This window comes from Dicentrarchus labrax, unplaced genomic scaffold (assembly GCF_905237075.1).
Source record: "Dicentrarchus labrax unplaced genomic scaffold, dlabrax2021, whole genome shotgun sequence".
In the NCBI taxonomy this organism is placed as follows: domain Eukaryota; kingdom Metazoa; phylum Chordata; class Actinopteri; family Moronidae; genus Dicentrarchus; species Dicentrarchus labrax.
Window position 1 is genome coordinate 29,398,756 of NW_026136720.1, and position 20,587 is coordinate 29,419,342.

A 20,587-nucleotide genomic window follows, 5' to 3' on the forward strand; every position below is an offset into this window, starting at 1 on the left:
ACAAAAGGATGAGAAGTGATTCCTCATTGATTCAGACTGATGTTTTATATCAAAGGACACAGTGAATATTGCAGAGGGTGAAGCTTTAGCAGTATGTATATCTATATTTATGACACAGTGAATTATTGAGAATGAAAAAGCATCTGTGAGACAGGTCCGCCGCCCGGTAGAAGAATACTTGAAATATTGAGGAGAGCAGCAAGGACTGGTCGGAAATTCAACAGATTGTGCCACAGTACTCGTGTTTCAGACCAGCGGCTCAAACCACATCATCAAAAGTTGATAAGTATAGCTGGAGGACTCTTTGTTGGCAAACCCTCCCCTGCTGAAGTGTCTTTAGCAAATACAATCCCTGCCAGCTTCAGGTTCTGCAGCACAGTTTGACCTCTGACCTTGCAGTGGAGGGAGGAAAGAGGCTTCTGGGAAAAGTACAGATTTTGGTGGAATAATGTTGAAAAGCACTAAATTGCTGCAGGATTCCTAACAACAAAGTGTTAGAGGATTGTATGAGCCTCAGCTGAAGGTGTAACGGGTAACATTTTTAATCCCACTGTTTCATTGTGAAACTGAAGGTGATATCTTTAGAAGTCCTTATCTCACACATTGTAAGAGCTTGTCAAAAATGAACACAGCATTAGAAGTAGAACACCCTCTTCCTGATTTGTATCAGTCCAGCAGATATGAGCTGCATGTTGAAGATAAGGCAGCCAATATTCTATATTTTTCTTATTCTCAACAAATCCCATGAAAAGACCCAAACCAACAGTGAGCAGATCCTGCAAGTACTGTGTGTGTATCTAAAGCCTGTGTTATCCCTCTGTGCCATAGAGCTCCATTGTTGTCCAAAAACTATTAAAAACACATCAGTGAGCCACACTGTTGCACTGGGAGACGTGTTCCTTCATTACCATGAACACACACACTGTGGTTTATTTTGAGTCAATCCCACATACACCGTCCTGCTGCCTAAAATACTCACCAGAGCACCAAATTCAATTATTAATCCTGAAAACAGTGCCTCAGGCGAAGAAGTTTAGGTATATTGGGGTCTTGCTCAGGAGCGAGGACAAAATGGAGTTTGAGCTGGACAGGCGGATTCGAGCGGTGTCAGCAGTATTGTGCTGTACCGGACTGTTGTGATGAAGAGAGCTAGTCTGTCTGCATTTCAACCCTCTCCAATGGCCATGAGCTTTGGGTTGACCAAATTAAAGAATGAGATCAGGGATACAAGCAGCCAAAATGAGTTTCCTCTGTAGGATGGTTGGGCGCTGGAGGGATTATATCTTCATGGCCTTGGAAGGCATCAGGATCTCCCAGGATAAGCTGGAAAACAGGGGAGAAGAACTATGTTGCTTAGCCTGCTGCCACTGTGACCTGGCTCTGGATAAAAGGAAGAAAATAGATGGATGGATCCTATGCTGAAAATAGTCCACAACCATTGCTCTATTTCTTTCTGTTTGAATAACTACATGCCCTTCAGTTTTAGGAAATTACTGCGCCCTTTTAAGCAAATGAAACTATATAAATATAAATAAACTGTAAAGATTTATGTCTTCAGAAAGAAGCAATGAGCTTGGGGCTGACTGCCACAGACAGGGTAGGGAAGTATTGAGACTATATAGGATTTTAATGTTACTGTGCAACAAATTGTAGACCTCTCCCACAGCCACCCACTCAGACCACAAAACAACAACAACAAATAAATACAATCCATAAACTTTAAACTTGACCGCTTGTCACAAACTATGACCATGATGTATTGTAAGCATACCTTCAGTCTCCAGTGGGCAGCAAAGTGATGGTAACAGAGCGGACACATAATTCATTTTAATGGTGAATTAAAGGTGTGCCTAAAAGCCAACTGCCAACATAATCCTTGAATCCAAATTTTATTATTTTTGGACTAGCGCCCTCCATGATAACTGCTCTGTGTGATGGCCTCAGCTGGTCTGCTGCGTCTTTGTAGGTTGCCAGGTTTGAGCACATTACACTAGAATCACTGAATCATGACGTAAAAACAAAATGTAACTTGAGTGTCTAGAAAGTATTTAATAAAATAAATCAAGTCATCTGTCTCAAGTCAAAGTCAAGTCGGGTCTTATCAGTGTTAGTAAAGCAAGTCTTAAGGCCTCAAATTTGTGATTCAAGTCTGATTCGAGTCAAGTCTTGGGACACCTATGATATATACCTATGAATATTATAATCCAATTTCTGCCAATCGATCCTCCTGAATGTTACACACCGGCCCTCTAAAGAAACATGTGACTGGGCCGTAATAGACTCATCAAAACCAGCTATGTCTGACAGTTCTGTTGGTTTGAAGAGTCTTATGAGATCTGGAACTTTTCACTGTCTCCTGTCTTGATGTATGAACGGTGGCACTTGTTCCCTGAATGGCCCTAATCCCCTGGTGGCTGTTTGTGTTCTCGGCACTGGATTTTCTCTGTAAATTCAATAACCACTCCTACGTGCATTAATCAACGACAACCCACACTGCTTCTCTCTTCCCTCCCTCTCTCTCTGTTTGTTTCTCCCCCCTCCCTCCCTCCCTCTGTCTCTGCTGCAACACAATTTAGTCCACTTAGGCTGCAAAACTGACAGCTTCCTCACTGTATCTGTTCGTCTTGTGTGTGTGTGTGTGTGTGTGTGTGTGTGTGTGTGTGTGTGTGTGTGTGTGTGTGTAGCTCTCTCTCCTTCGACTCCATATATTTTGTCTTACCCTTTATTGGATCCCTTCTCTCTCTAATTGACTTCATTGACCGTTTTTATTCAAACGACTAACCATACGGAAAGGCCCTGTTAATCTATTTTTGTCTTCCAAATGCAGCCATTCCTTGTATTTTATTTCCTCTGCAACAATAACACATTTCATGATCCATATTTAATTATTAACAAACAACAAAACAGAGTTTATGATGAAAGCAAACCGGTGGGCTCCCCTTTGCACAACTACAGTAGCAAGAATGCATTTAGAAGATTTTGGTAAAATGCAACAGAAGATATAACAGCAAAGAACAAAACAAGAGAATTACCCAGAGGAGGAGGAACCTCAGTATCAAAGAGAACACACACACACACACACACACACACACACACACACACACACACACACACACACACAAACAAACAAACACAGTAGTGTCAGCTACTGTATTTTTGTTGCAGTCAATCCCACTACTTTTAATCGTCTCTTGGAGTCAGCACAGAATTATTTCACATTTAGAGCCCTGTGAATGTGAATCACAATGTCAATATAATAAGGTACTGTGGACAATAGAGAGAGAGACAAAGAGAGAAAGAGAGAGAGAGAGAGAGCCAGGTAGTTAGGGCAGTCAGGCAGATATATATATCCAGTGAGACAGACAGTAAATGCAAGCGAAAGCTCTCTGGTGTTTGTCTCCACTACAGTGAATGCAGATGAGGTTGGGGATATAATGAATGAGACACTTATGTTGTTTGTATCAAGCCCCCAGGAAGAGCGCCAGGCTTTGAAGCCAGTTCTATATAGTGGCTGACCGTGTGATTGCAACAATGGTGTCCATCCTGTGATGCACACTGGCCTAAAATTTATTTTCCCCATAAGGTTACATTGTGAAAGAAGCTGTTTTTTAAATTTATTTTAGCATTAACAGCCCCACAAAATGACTGGTTTTACTATCTGAATTTGAGCAGATAACATTTGGAAAGCCTAGAGGACTGAAGAAGCAGTATTTAATCTGGTGGCGTGTCATTGGATGTCCCTCAGGTAGTAACAAGATATTTAGCTGCCAATGTACAGCAGTTTTGTTTTTCACCTAGTTGGTATTTGAGTCTAATATATATTATAGCATATTTGTCGCCATGTAGCAAATAATGTGTCTGAGCTGCCAGGTCTGTCTGTGACGACCATTCTCTAGGGCCAGTAGTCCACTGAGTCTGTAGCTCATGTCTTTCTCAATGTCCCATCAGTCATGGTGGTCAGATATTCTGCCACCGTGTATTGTCGGTTTAGGGCAAAATAACACTCCATTTACTTTTTGTGGTATCTTTCCAGTAACTCATGTATTTTTCTTTTTGTCTTGTTATAGCTGGTTGGGCCAGATTGTCTGTGGGCTGTGCTGAGGCTCTGTAGGGTTGGAAGAGGTTAGGGAATTGAGTCTCAGTACCAGTTGGCTGAGGGGACTCTTCCTGGTTCATTGCTTGTTATTTTTTGTGGTGGAATGTTTGAGGGTCACTTGTTTTTAAGTTATTATAAAATTTGACAGCTCTTTTTTTAAAAATTAAATTTGGAGGGGGTATTGCCCCACGGTTTATCCCGGTTAAACTTCAACCAATCAGATCAACAAACCATATGTATGTAGTCAGACTCTTAACGAAAGCCAGGTGGGAGAAAAGCCTTCAGTGCTTTTCTTAGCTCTTCTTTCAATGAAGAAATACTCTCCAGTTCTGATAGAACGGCCGACCCCTGTAGCTGCCAGTACTTACTCAAAAGGCACTGATTGGTCCAATACCAATGTCCCGGGCACAAACAGGCAAGATGGATTCTCGCATGATTTTGTCTTTTGGGTCCAGCTGTCTTGTAAAATCATGTAATTTCCCATCTTTTGGTCCACTATTTTCCATTATCTCTCTATAATTCCATGAGTAAAAAGTCCCCTGAAATAAATAAGTCGCTCAGAAAAAAACCAAAAAAAAAAAAAAAAAAAAAAAACTAACAAACCCCCTAAAAAAAAATTAAAAAAAAGAAAAAAGGGGGGGGGGAAGAATTTTTTCTAAAAAAAAAAAAAAAAAAAAAAAAAAAAAAAAAAAAAAAAAAAAAAAAAAAAAAAAAAAAAAAAAAAAAAAAAAAAAAATAAAATTATTAACCTTACTTAACATGCCTTCTTGACTGTTGAGTTAAACTCAGGAAAAAGAGCTTTATGACGGATGGAAAGTGGCTGGAGGAAATGGACCTAAGTTTCACTTTCAGTTTCTGGCGCAGAAATCAAACCGGCACACCAGCATTTATTCAGAAAATTAAAAACACCCGTGGGAAAAGCCGGTGTCTTGGCAAAACAAAGAGAAGGCTGCACATCATGGACACTAGATGCAAGACTCAGCTCAAGGATCAAATAAAGAAATCACTGGTATGAGAATTAATGAATTATTTGCCTGGCTAGTTGCAGGGGTGCTGATATCTGGGCTGGGGTCTGTCTGTGCCTGATTTGTTTTTTTAGCAGAAAAGTTGGAAATATCTCCCTTCCTCTTCATTGTCATCTGTTTATTCTCTGTTGGCGTTTAAAAATCTCGCTGTTTTCGACGTGACGTGCAGTGACTTGTCAATCAACTGGGGTGGCGCCCAGGGTGTCCAATCAGGTTCCAGGGGTGGCCACCCCGGCCACCCCTCTAGCTCCACCTCTGTGGTTCAGGTATTTGCTTCCTTTTAAAACTCAAATAGCATTGTTCTCATCTGCCTAAATAAACCTGGACTGAAGGAGCAAACTCGTCAGAGCTCAAATATATTTCTGTAAACGTGTTTGTTGAGATGCATACAGAGAGGTTCAGCAAACACCCTCATCGAGAGACGTTAACACTGATTAAAGGAATGATTCAGAAGATGGATGGAAAAGCAAGAGGCAGAATGAATTTATTGATGTTGGGAGGAATTCATAAGCAGAGAAGAAAGAAATTCATCTGGGATAAGACTCTCAGTAAATTGTGATATATTTAATATATGCAGTCACTTAAAAGTTAGTTGTTATGCCTCATGATAGCCACTACCTGGAAGTCATTACAGTATGTAAAACAGCAGAGTGAGTTATTTAGCAACAGTGAGAGGACATTAAAGAACAGTGATATCCCAAGTGAACAGATATACAAGCAGGTTGCGTCAGTACATCTCACAGGGAGCCGCTATGTGTGTATGTGTGTGTGTGAAAGAGAGAATCATAGAGGAATACAGAGAGACATGCCGCTTTAGAGAGAATGTGTTAGTGCCGTTTTTGTCTGGCATGGCAGATAAAAAGATTGAGTGAAGGTGGCGGCAATAAAGAAGAATTTGTCCTTGGAAATATTTCAGCTGCTGTTGCATTATCAGGACATCAGTGACAGCTGCCATTCCAACCCCGTCTTCTTCATGAGGATTGCAACTTGATGGCACCTCAGGGATTCACTGCTAATAAACAATATGTATCATCGGCTGTGTGTAAAGTGTACAATTTTCCAGAAGCTTTGCATGGTGTATGTTTTGTGCGGGTAAAGTTCCTCTCTGTAATTTCCCTATAAATAGCAGTGAGTCTGAAGAGATGTGTTGTTGTTTTATCAGGCAAAATATGAATGAGCGGCCCAGCAGTCCCGCAGCGCATTAGTACATTGTGAAACCTCAAAGTGTTCAGTGCAGCCATTCAGCCAATTTTCACCAGGCAACTTGGCCCATTTATAATTGCAGCAATAGTCTCAGAGATGGGATTTTAATACACGTGATAACATCTGGGCGTTACATACTACCACCACAGTCTGCTTCCATTAACTGATGCTGTAATTGGAGGTTCTGATTACACATAATTTGTTTTGTTGCTGCTTTTGTTTCTGGTTTGTGTTGGAGAGAGCTGATTGCTGTTTCTGCACGGCACTTCCCAGATATCGCTTGTCAGTCAAACCCTTTTCCTTAGCTTTCCATCCATCTCCAATTTACCTGCGGAACTGTACCTGTAAGAACAGGAGACACCCGAAGAATCAGAATCACTTTCATCTCAGTGCACGAACACAGAAATAGGCATACATACAGCAACAAAAACAAGCTTGACAAGTAAAAATACACTACTGTGTACAGATATATATATACATAAACAGACAGTAGGACAATAGTGCAATGGTGTAGAGTGTAAATCATGCTGAAATAAATAGGTGTATATAACAGTATACACAGTGTGCGCAGCTTGCATAGATTTGTGTTTGACTGATGATTTTTTTATAAACCTGTATCTGAACAATGAGAATAAATCATTTACAGGTTCAGTAGATGTTTGAGACACAAGGTTATTGCACAGGGAGACAGGGTTAAAGCTGCAATCATTCAAATGTCAATGCGTGAGGTGAAAAAGGTATCTTGTAGTGTTAAACCCACAGAGAATGTTCACCTCAGCCATACGAGGAATTTTAACCTCTTTTAGCCAGTTGTTTTGGTTTCACGGCCCGCAACTGTACTGTTTTGGTTCCATGTCATTTACAGCCACAGCAGGCAGCCGTTTTTAGCCAAAAAGTTCTAATATAATGAAGCAGATGGTTAACATTTGCCAGTTAACAGGTGGACACAGTCATAGCATTTAGCAGAGAAGAGACAGATGCTTCACTCAGATTTGTTCTAGACCAAACCAAAGTTAAAACTAGAGTGAATATTGGACCTTGAATTGTGAGGTCACCAGAAACACAACTCGAACAAATGCTATTCTGGCTCCATGTCTGCTCCACCCGGTCTCACTTCCAAGATATCAAATACTACAGCCCGGTCAGTGGCCCTCAAAATATGACGCTGTAGGTACCCCTGTAGCTCCATTTGTGGAAACGCCTGCTTTCAAAGTATAAAGAGCCAGAAAGTCCACATTTGTATCTAAATCTAAACAAACCACTTTACAACGTTACTTCGTATTATTTTGAAACTGTACCTGGACGTTGCCTATTCATTATTGCTAACTTGACCAGAAGTTGCACATTTTACATATTCTTGCTAATTCTGTGTGTCCAGAAATGACGCTGAGATACTTCCAGCGTCATATTTTGCAGCGTATAAAGGGGAACTAACCCAGCAGCAGTATTTGACAAACTGGGAGTGAGAACGTGTTGGTCCACAAGATGTGTGCAGCCAATTGTTATAAGCCAAACATGTGATTTTCAGGTTGTTTTGTAGTTCTGCCCTCAAGTGACAAAAAAATATAACACTAGTTTTACCAAAATGCTGTTTATATATGAGCTGCTAGATAATATGTCCATTTTTAAGATCAATTGAACACAATTAGCCATTTTCTCTGCTAACTCACAGTGAAAGAGAAACATAACACATTATTAAATTAACTTGCAATCAAGCAAAATCTGAAATTATACGTCTTGTTACGTCTGAGCCATGCTACTCCACTGGTTACATTAGTGATCAAGTCAAGCAAACAACAGCAACATTTGGCAGGATGCTGCAGGCCACGAATGATGACAACAGCTGCTGTAAGTGAACTGCTGCTGCTTATTGTAAGGTATTTCTTCTTCTTCTCCCACTGCTGCAGTCTGCAGGTCGGGACACTGTAAACCATACTGTAGTCATCCATCTATTATTGCAGCCTAAGGAGAAATATGCAAATGATCCCTCAACTAATGTAGGGGTTCTTTCTTTTTTCGTTTGAATGAATGAGGGATTCCTTGAGCCTGGAGCGAGAAGGAGGGAGAGGAGGAGAGAGGAAAAGAGGGAGGAGGGGTATGGATAGGCAAGAGGGACGGGAATAAGGAAGGAAGGAGTAGGAGAGAAAAGGGGAGGAAATAATAGAGAAAATATAGGGTTTGCTAGGAGGCTGAGATGTCAAAAAAAGAACTGGGGCAATGAAGAGAGGTGGAAGGAAGACATGAGGAGGAGGCAGAACTGGGGAGTGTGTGGGGAGATGAGGGGGTGCGAAGGTGTTAGAAGAAGACCTGAACGTGGTATTTCCCAGTTCCCATGGTAACGCTCTACTGATCCCCCCTTCCCCCTTAACAACATATACTCGCATATCTATCTGCTTCTCCCATTTTCATACCCAGTTGGATAACAGCCCACACACTTAACACATATAGTACAGTATGCTGTATGTGTCCTTGATAGATGCTGATGGTCTTTGCATATTTTATATAGTTGTCAGTGCAAAGCCTCACTCGGGGGGGGGTTGCATACAGATGTGAGGATACAGAGAGAGAGAGCGAGAGAGAGAGAAGAAGAGAGGGAGACAGCAGAAGCAGCACATAAGTTTTTAAATGCTTTACATTAGACATACTTTCAGCTCACTGACATTTCCCAGTATATGTCATTACTATAGTACATCTAGTTTTTGGTGGATTGTCCCACTCAGTGATGCACAATTTCTGACTTTTGGCTGCTTCATGCTAATTCTTGAGCATACAATACTCCACTCTATTTTTAGTTCATTCAGGAAAGACAAGGTAACCTGAAGCCAGAAGCTGTATTTGATAAGACGTTGGTGTTGACCCCGTCCATTAGATAGATGTATAAGGATAGAGCTCTGTAAGTAGCAGCCAATCAGAGATGCCCCCAGGGAGCCATAGACGGGAGATTTAAACTGGTGGCAGTGGGGCGGTGCATGTGCGAAGCTGGGAAGCCGCATAGATTACAATGATAATATTCAAGGTATACAGACTATAGGGTCCACAGTTTAGAGATTGACCCTCAGTGTGATGACAAAATAGGCTGACAGCTGTCTTTGTTCTTGAACTTGCACTAAAAGCCTAATTTAGGTTTAAGTTGCGCAATACTTTAAACCTCAAATGTTTTCAACTATCTTGGTTTTTTCTCTTTGGGGACACATAAACTATAGTTAAACAGACACATTTTCTTTCCATTCTCACTTGGCACAAAGTTGACTCTTTCAGTTTGTGTAATGAGTCATTTTCTATGTCACTGTGAGAAGTCCTACCATCAAATGAGTTAATAGATTTCACCATTATATCATGAAACAATCTGTATAAATAAACACTATGCTCATGGAGGCAATAAGAGAAGAACTCATCCTTTTTAAAGGTGAAAACCATGTTAAAGAATGCTGATGGAGCTCAGGAAAAGACAGAAATCAATAATATTTATACAAGCCTATGAACCAGGCGCCACGTCTCTTTACGACATGGTGATAGTCAGCCATTTGTCCAATCAAACAGACTTGTATAGTCAATAGTGACCTATAAACGCACGCACACACACGTATGCAATAATTTGCCAGCTTTACAGGCGCAAGAAGAAGCCCCATTATAGATGTTCTTGCGGACACAACACACACTCACACACGTACTGAACAGACACTGGCAGAGCAAATCCATTACAGTATATCACAGTGCATATACTGAAAGCTCAAGGCAGTTCTTAAACAATATAAAGTAATGAGCTGCAGACCTCTGACAGGAGTGTGTGCATATTTCAAAACTGGTGAGCCTTTAGGGAAAATCCCAGCATACACTCTCTTACGCTGTTTAATATCATCACATATCAATTCATTTCACTGCATATTAAACATATGCCTATCACTGCATCTCTGCATTCATTAAATCTCCCTTTGTCATCAATTTGAAGTTTGCTCTTGGCTTTACTTTCACTCCTCTTTAGATAACAGACATTTTTTAGTGGAAGAAAATAACATATTATACAATATCTTTTAAAAGGAATTACTTCACTCAAAACAATTGGTTAGTACTCACTGCACAATGCCAACAGAGGTGTTACAAGATGGACAGTTTATAAGAAAATAGTCCATAATAAGTTTAATATAGCTGTCATTGTTTAGTCCCTCTCACTATACAAGATTCCTTTAAGTGCATCTCATAAATCCCTATTTCTGAGAAGTCGTTATTCAAATGCGTATCAGAAACAGAAAGGAAAATGCTGTCTGACATTTTACTTGAGGAAATCAGCTATTAGCACACCGCGCTGCAGTGGCATAATGGAAGGTAAAAATTCATGTCAGGCATTTAACTGATGTCTCAATCAGTTTCACTAAATTAATAATATTTGCTGAAAGGATTTCAAAAAATAAAGGAAGGCATCAATTAGATGCCTGATTTTCTCTTTATTCTGCCTCTGTGTTTCAAACAACACGGTGACGACCATCGAGGACACTGACGACATGTCCTCAGTATTGTTTCTATCACACAATTACACACAAATTCTACATGATTCACGTTTGATTTTGATTAAATTAGAGTCAATATTCTTCAGTTTTACTCACTATAATCAGCTAAAATGTGGGTATTTAGTATTTCTCCATTTGAAGTACACGTATCTGGTATCTGTGGAGAAGGTTAAATGTAATTCTGTAAGGAGTTACACTTTACAGAAACTATGTTGGCAGTCAAATGAATATAGAAATGTGCAAAATAAAAAAGATTAGACTTTTCTTTGGGCAGCCTAAATTTTCTGAGGCTGACTAATGAGCTCAGTATTTCTCCTGGCTATGGCCCTGAGCACAGTGTAAAAAAAGTAAACCAGTAGATCAGTACCCAAAGTTCCCAAAGCAAAGCAAAGCAAAGCAAAGCTAACTCATTAGATTTTTAGGGACCGAGCCAGCGACCGCTGGAGGTCCCTATTGTTTTTGCTCGATGTCTTCTTCTTCCTATCATTTTTAGCCCCCTTTGACTGCATTTTTGCCCCCCTGAACATATACGAAAACTCAATTTTATTTGGCAAAGTTGTCTGGCCTGTTGAAAATGGGGATATTCTATGCGCTGCTTTCAGGTTGGCCACTAGGTGGCGCTACTATCATAAAAAATGCGTTTAGGCTAATAACTTCTGCATAGTTTGTCGCACATTCAAAAACCTTAAAAAAAATAAAATTAACACTTCCTGTGGATTTTTCGTCAAAAAGGGAAGTGGACTATTTCTCCACATTGCTATGTCCGATTGACACCAAACTTGGATCCATAGTTACTCATGTCTTTCTTAGGCATCGTGCACAATTTCAGGTCATCGCCACTAGGTGGCGCTCTTTAAAATGAAGAAGTTTATATCTCTGCAACGGCACGTGTGATTAAAATGAAACTTGGTACGATGGTTGTCCATGGCTCCCTGAGGCTCATTCAAAAAGGACAAAAATATACACCACTAGGTGGCGCTCTTTTGGCATGATAACTCACTGTGCAGAGACCATAATACTTATGAATATGAAATTCACAGGGTACATGTAGAGTGGTGCCTGTAGCTCACATACCAAAAATCGGGTTTGTCGTGTGTGTAGCGCCCCCTACAGGATAAAAAAACTGCAGCCCCGGAGCCACGTTTCACCGATATGTGCGAAACTCAGTAGGCACGTGTAACATACTGGGACGTACAAAAAAGCCTCTTGGACCCATACCCGAAACCCCACAGGAAGTCAGCCATTTGGATTTTCATTTTCACTTTCGGCGAACTTTTCGCGTTGTATTTGAACGAACTCCTCCTAGGGAATTTATCGGATATGCTTAAACATTTGTGTATACTGTCAAAAAATTGTGCTGATTAAAAGTTGTGCTATTTGTGCATGTACGTTGAAGGGCGTGTCTGTGGCGTGCCCTCAAAGTTGGCCATAGTGAATTCTGTGCGCATTTTCGGTGAATTTTTCGCCTTGTATTTGAACGAACTCCTCCTAGGGAATTTATCAGATATGCTTCAAAATTTGTGAGTACAGTCAAAAAATGGTGCTGATTATAAGTTGCGCTATTTGTGCATGTACATTAAAGGGCGAGTCCGTGGCATGGCATCAAAGTCAGCCATTTTGATTTTTTTGGTCATTTTCTGTGATTTTTTGAGTTGTATATGAACGAAGTCCTTCTAGGGAATTTATCGGATCTACTTCAAAGTTGGTAAGTACAGTCAAAAAATGGTGCTGATTAAAAGTTGTGCTATTTGAGACTGTGCGTCAAACCGCGTGCCAGTGACAACTTGTCGATTTCAGCAGATTCGCCATAAAATAGTGCTCATAACTTCAGAGTGCAATGTCCAATCTCCAATAAACTTCATATTTTCTGAAACAGTTTTGCCCTGAACACATCCTCATAACTTCAGCGTACGTGATCCAATCTCAATGAAACTTCACATGTTTGATAACACTCTTGCCTTGAACATGTCTACATGACAACATTCAGACATAGTGATAACGCCACCTACTGGCAACAGGAAGTAAGCACTGCGTGGCGATTTTGAGCTAATTTACGTGAGATTTTCATGTTGTGGTCCGCACGTGTTACGACGGCACGCGATGTGTCCGCAGCACTCCTTGAAAGGGTTCAGCACTGATTCATGTCAGCTTTGACTAAACCTTAACCAAGACACTTCATTAATACACACTACTAATGAACAAATATTTATTGATTCGTCACATCATGCCATTTGCAAAACTATATCTCTCTATGTCTCATCTCCTTCACACTATTTAAAGAGGTACACCACCCTAAGATGTGTTTTTTTAACTGTGAACAGAATTATGTGACTATAATGTGAGGAACACACATCAATGCTGATATTAAAAATGACATTATTTTGTGGGTTTAAAATGGATCAGCACGCCCTCTACTGTTTCGAATCACCCTTTACATTTACTAAGGCTAATGCTACGATTCACAGCATTTATATAAAAAAACAGTGCTAACGCCCACCTCCCACAGCCTCCACTTTAAATGGGAGTCTGTACAAACTGCTGCGCTCATTTTCCAATGTACACTGATGGAGACACATCATTCACAGGAGTTTATGCTAGTTTTTGCTAACTCTCTACTTAGTATTTTTATATTCTAGCGCAGTGGTTCAGACTTGTACGGACTGCAATCGTTACCTTGATCCCACACTGACAATCCCACACACATACCGGACAGTTAGCCACGCCCCCTAGAGCGACTGTCCTTTGCAGGTCTTTTAATGCATCTTTTTAATTTGCTGAGAGGGAGGGAGCTAGTAGAACTGGAGGGTGTAGTTACACTTTAATGGGCGGGAGCAGTGGCTTCCCAGGGTTTCCTCTTGTTGCCTGGCGACCTCACAGTGACGACAAGATGCTAGGCTAGCAGTTTCCCTCTGTTTACAGTCTTTATGCTAAGCTAAGCTAACCATCTCCAGGCTCCATCTTCTTATGTACGTAGCTCACAATCATAAGAGTGATATCAATCTGAAGTGTGACCTCATGTGCACTGTTGCCTTCATGGATGTAGCTTTGATGCTAACCATTAACACAGAGGTTAGCGTTCGAGGCTCCTGATTCATCACCTCTGCAGGGCCACAGTGTGAGAGGGGAGCAGATGTAATCGTACAGATTTGGTCAGGGAGGCAGGGGGGTTAATGGAGTGGTAGTGATTAGATTAACAGATGCTGCTGGGCAATGTAGTGTTTCTAATTGAGTTGGTAGGATGTCTGTGTGTGTCTGTGTGTATCTGTGTGTGTGTGTGTGTGTGTGTGTGTGTGTGTGTGTGTGTGTGTGTGTGTGTGTGTGTGTGTGTGTGTGTGTGTGTGTGTGTGTGTGTGTGTGTCTTAAAGTAGTATGCACAGCTGTTATAAGTCTGTCAGGTTGTGTCACTGTTATGGGGGCTACACACATAGGCGCCCATGCAATTATTGCCTCACAGATCACACACACACACACACACACACACACACACACATACAACACATTGGCTATCTGTACTCACCAACGGCCAGGTGTTCATTCTTGCAGCTTAATGTTGCAGTAATGTCGCTGCCTCATGACAGCAATTTAAGTTAATGGCAGCAGATAAACAGTGATGTCAAGAGATAAACAGTCATTACATGCCAATAAAACAGACAAAGACACTAACACACGAGTGGATGCAGACGTGTTGAGTACTTAGAGCCTTCATGTGTGGAAGCTGCTAGAGCTGTAGCTAATATCTGCTAAATATAGAGGATGTTTTACAGCAAGTTGTATTTTCAGTAACTGCTGGATAATTTAGTATCTTTCCTGATAATAGCAACAACACTTCCTGTCTCTGTGGTCAGTGGCAGTATCTTAAAGAGAATTGGAAATATTTCTCAGGGAGGGGGGTTTAAGATTAAAACAGAACCAGACAGTGGCGAGAAACAGCAGCCAACAGGGGTTACCAGCACAGGTTACCTTCCAGAATAGATTGAAACACAGAGAGCAGCAGTGATTTTCATCCACATAAATATTTTTATTTATTTAATCATATCTGTAGTCTAGAGGGGACCCAGAATGAGGACAGAGAGAGACTGCACAGAGAGGAGGAGCAGAGTGGCGGCAAGGATAGTTGGAGTTAGGTAAAAAGGGTTATGTGAGGTAAAAATTAAGTAAGCAGTGCAGCACAGGGCTCAGGTGGGAGAGGAAGATAAGCCAATGTCAGGTCAAATTGGTTTGTAAGTAGTTTGGGAAGAACAAATGGCTAAATACTAAATATAGATAAATAACGGTTACAGTGCAGCTCAACAGTAGTTCTCTTGTTGTTTTGTAAATGGGATATATACAAATAATTGCAAATAATCCTTCAGGTTCTGATTGTACAGCACTTCATACATACACATACAGATACACACACACACACACACACACACACACACACACACACACACACACACACACACACACACATCTTTCACAGACTAAAGCTTGTTGACCACACTGGGAAGGGAGCTACTGTACTGTACTGTACAGAAAGTTAAGATCAAACAGAGAAATGTTCAATCTGTCTCACACACATACACAAACACACTAAAGCCACTGGAGACGTTATAGTTACATCTTAAGCGTCTTAGACCGCTGGGTCCCCAGGAAGCCTCCATCAAAACATTTCTATAGGCTATGTGACATTATGAACACATTGTATCTACCTGCGGGAGCCGGGGACTGTGGAAGGGCACTGCTTAATGCACTCCCATCGCATTTCCACATCAGAGAAATAGTTTGTAGCTGAAGTGGAGGCATAACACTGACACCACAGATGAGTAAATGATTTGCAGCTGTATCACACATCTCCCGGTAAATGCAGTTGCTATCATGAAACTGCTGCACTATTTTGGAGGATTAAGTTATGTTAACTTACTTCTTTTATTAAGATGTTGTCAGGTTTTACAGTGTACAAGGGTATATGTCTTTACATTCACAGTACTGCTACTATGCATTAGCAAATAATGTACAAGTAGAAAACGTATGCTGCCTGGATTACATTTTTTTTTTTTTTTTCAAAGTAACAAGGAACCATTTATAGTTTATGTAGCCTATTTGCAAACTCAGGTACTGCCATTTCAATAGTTTTTCATACAGTATTCACTCCTGGCAACTAAAGCCTGATTTATGTGATTATGTACTAAAGCACTTGGTTACAGTTAGGGAAAGATCGTGGTTATTTATTGAAAAAGTCAATGCTGACTTGAAGTTCAACACCAGACGCAGTGAACTTAATCGGTGCAGTAATTACATTTCCTCCAAAATGTATTTGGCAAAGCAGATTAGAAGTACATAAATGTATTTTGGGTTGAAAAATGAGAAATGTCAGCCAACAAAGACAAACAAAAGAGCCAATTAAAAAGTTTTATTGTTTAGTACAGAACCATATATTTGTATCTATATCTGTCTGTTTGTAACAAACCCAGCGGCTTATACCTAAATGGAAACGTCAGTACAAAATTGACCTCCGTCTGTCTCTCCTCCTCTACAGTCCTTGTTGCTGATTCGTCAGGAGATGGTGGTTTCCCAGAAGAAGCTTGGCGAGTTTTGCGAGGCTCTGAAGCAGTACCTGAAGAATGTGTCCACTCAGAGAGACTGCTTTCAGTAAGTCTCACCAGCACTCCACATTTTCATAAATGTACTGTCACCGCTGCTGCTACAGAGTGCAGCACCATAACCCTAATCATTTTTAATATTTAATGTGTTCCATTTTCAGTGTCAGGACCTCACTGTTTTTCTCACTTTATTAAGTGCTACCTCAAATATTCCCTCCTCTGGTCTCAGATTGTGTCAGTATTTTTAGTGTTCAAGCACTCAGTGGGTATTTCATCATTATCTTTCCCAAATCCCCAAAAATGCTGTAACTCCTGTGGGGCTTGGATCAGTCAGATACTAATATCATGCTGCATACCCAATGTGTATAATATTGTACCTGTAGTATAGTGTGATATACACATGCCTTCCTATTACAAACCTCCTGTGCTTTCCACTCGGAGCCTCAGGGTGCAGTGAAACTGTCTAATATCCAGTGAGATTTCTCCAAATCCCAGACTCAATATGCCTTATGCATAGTCCAGAATCATATCCTGCATATGCCCTTGGCGAGACTTCAAGGTTCTGGCTCTACTGCATTTCTTCTATTTGTATTATAGTTTCTCCCACTAGCAACTGTAGTCTGTACTTTGGGATAAAGGGTCTTCAAGAGGGGCAGAGACAGAGGTATAGGGAATGACAGCTCCACATAATGCATACTGCCTTTGCATAATGTTACATACTTTTGGAGTAATTTGAGACATAGAAAAATTGCATACAACAGATTTTCTGGCTGTCTTTTCAACATAGACAAGCCTAGCACATAGCATATCTACAACAGGAAAGGAGAAAGTCGACCGAGGCAACTGTTATTGGAGCACAGAGCAAAAAGGGGTGGGACTTAGGAAGGATCAGTTGTTCTTAGAAGTTGCGTAATAAATTGAATGGAGATGATTTGTGTGTTATCAAGGTAAGACATTAGCCTGAATGCACCTGTATCTGGAAGACCCAACTGCTGTATAGTCAGTTCCCTGTCTGAACCCACTGTACATCTTAAAGACAAAGAAACAAACAAATGTGAGACAAGTTTATTGAACTAATTGCGTATGGAGTGAATATCCCTCGGAGTACAGTCATAAAAAGATATTGTACAGTTGTAAATCTGCCAGGAACATCTTTAAAAACTGTTGAGATGGGAGATATGGAGTACATAGAGTTATACTACACACTGGAGTATGCAGTGTAGCCCGGTGCTTTTGGTCTGATGTAACCAAACTGAAGTGTTTGGCAGTTTGGTATAATAATCCAAGCAGCACACAGCAGAAACACACCGTGAAGCCTGGCAGTGGCAGCATACTGTTGTGGGGATGTTTTATGTGCAGCAGACTCTGAAATCCTGGAGGAATACTTGCTGCAAAAGAAGTAGTTAAAAACAACATTAATGGTATAAGAGTCCAGACCTCATTCCAGTCCAAAATTGATGGCAGGACTTCTGTTCACTCACACAATCCACATGCGACCAGACCCAGCTGAGCTGTTCTCAAAGAAGAATGGAGGGAAATGCACTGTTGAGACGAGCTAACAGTATCCACAGAGAAGTTATGGCTGTAACTGCTGCCAAAGGTGTCTGCTAAATGTAAAGCAGCGTAAATACATACAAAGGCTTTCAGATTGAGCAAGAACCACTGAGGTGTAATAATACAAATGTTTTCATGTATCTACATTTATAAGTAAAACAACTGAACCAAGCCAAAGCAGCAAGAGAATAAATTCATATTTCTAATGTTTGCACCCACCTCACTCTAATTTAGTTCACCACATTTTGTGACCTCCCAACAGAACAGTGCCAGCATATCTTGTCATAAATTGGCGCCTGTGGGGAGGGGATGTTTCAGAGCAAATAATGCCCTAAAATCATCTGGATGGAAGATGGAGAGTGGAATGGGGCAAAGGGTTTGGAGTCAATTTGTTGTTTATCTTTTTGGTTATGAAGTGCTGTAGTGCCTCAGGCTCACTCTATTATGGAAAAGTTGGTCACACGCAATCAAATCCCTGTAGTGAACCATGGCTCTACCCCAGTTGTCAAGGGACAGGCTATGCTAAGAAACTTGAAATTGAACGTCCCGACCTTTGAAACTTATATAAAACCTCTTTTGCTGCTGTGAAAGTTCAGCAACTGGCACTATGATTTACTGATGCTGATCCCAGCACTGTTTAAGACACATTTATCTCTATAATAAAAGCTGCTCCAGCATCGCCGTTTGTATGACACTACTGCTTGTCTGTGATGTAAACAAAAACCAGTTAACTTTTCATCTAGCGCCATCATCAGGTCAAAATATAATATAATTGTCCAATACCTTAATGACACTCCCATCAGCCTCAGTTATGCTTTGTGTTAAGAGTTAATTAACCAATTAGACATGACAAATTAGATATTAGTTAAATAAATCAGGGTTAAATTATTGATTTTAAATACACTACCTTACAAATAAAAATCCAGTTTTGCTCATTATTTGAAGAGTTTGGGCTTATTACTGCATATGGATTCTATATTTTATCAGTAACTTCATCCATCCATTTTTAAACATTTTCTGTAATTCACAAACTTTCAAGGATTTTCAAGGTCTGTTGGAACCTTTAAGGCCACTTTCCTAACAGATAAAAAGCCAGTAAGTCACACTCTGCTCTCGGAGGACAAAATGTATTCAGTGATTGAGCTGAGGTCAATAGATAGCACACACAGGTGGAGGGATCCTTCAGGTGAAACACTAAAGACCAAAGCAAGAAGTTTCTGTGCCTGAACTGTGTTCGGGGGTTATTAGAGAGGGTTAGGGTAAACACATTGTGTTTTTCCAGAGCTGCTGATGGAAGTAACTAATGAGCAGCCATCTCGCTGACATCTCATCTCTGTTGAGAGTTGCAAATGCACAGTAAGGATCAGGATGTACGGATCGGGTAGCGACTGTGGCATAAGATGTTAAAAACATAGCCTAGTGAGCTGTAGGCTACTAGCCGGAGGGAGTGGTATGACGGCTGTGGCACATACCGCAACTCGTGTCAGAAAGACTAGGACACCAAATCGAATTGTTTCTAAATGTGAATCCTCACGTTTACTTAAAAAGTCGAAATGGCAAGAAAATTGCTTTAACCATATTCACTCTTTCCTTAGTTGGAAACCGTAGTTTGGTAATTGTATCCAAGTGCAAGCACAACTTTAAATGCCCCCAAAAATATCCAATATTCAATATCCAAAGAATATCCAGTATCCAAAGAATATCCAATACGCCTATCTTTCAGACTACCCTTGTTGCTGCATTGTAAACAGAGTATGCTGCATAATCCCTCATAGCAAAATTGGTCTGGCCCAGTGACGGCACACACAGCCCACTTACACTTACACAGATACAGCAATGAATTTGTTGGGCCAGATCTGGTAGCCACATATATACAGACTTAACCATATCTCAGCTGACTGTATGACCATAGCTGGCCCTGTTCTGGCCCTATGTTGGACCAGACAGGTTTCTCTCTTCGTCTCCTTCCCTATGAGCACTGCATGTGTAGTAAGTGTAGATATATAGTTAAATGAGAAGATTTAGTCAGTTAACACTGGTTTGAACACTGAACACACGTAAAACCATTGCCAAAAAACACAGGGTCAGAATAGGGCCGTAAGTGGCTACCAGATGTGGCCCCCATGCAGACCGTGATTCAGTTCTGTCTTTGAGTCGACTGTGAGCTGTAAAGCGATTGCCAAATTAGTTCAAAAGATTAAAATAAAAATAAAAAATAAAAAAATCAAGTAGCTTATTCTTTGCAGTGCATTTTCAAAGTAGCACGGCCATGTGCATTATTAAGCTGACACTACGCTGAGCCACAGTGTAAACAAAGGTTTTTGTGTACACAATTACAAAATATAGGGTTTACTTACATATACAGCCATATTCTTCTTATAGAATAGTTGAAAAAAATAGTATTTACCATAGACATAGAATATCTATTTTTGAGAGTAAAATGTGCCAAAGAACTTTCAGCCTTTCAGTCATGCTGATGGGGCTTTTAGTTTTTGTTTGTTTTTAGCCTTTTTCCGCTTCTTCACTGTCTTGTTGGTCCCTTTGTTACTGTCTTACTTTATCAGTAAATGTGGTGGCAGCACAATGCTTATAGGTAGCTGAGGTAAATAATGCATGAGGGAG

General features: G+C 40.5%; 1 protein-coding gene across 2 annotated transcripts in view; it reads left to right on the forward strand.

Annotated features, from left to right (window-relative positions):
- Positions 1-20,587, forward strand: part of necab2 (N-terminal EF-hand calcium binding protein 2) — a 136,483-nt gene that overhangs the window by 103,446 nt on the left and 12,450 nt on the right. For both annotated transcript variants that reach the window (XM_051383280.1, XM_051383279.1), the window contains one exon: positions 16,348-16,460. In XM_051383280.1, the coding sequence (XP_051239240.1) occupies positions 16,348-16,460 (113 nt within the window). The remainder of the gene's footprint in view (positions 1-16,347; positions 16,461-20,587) is intronic.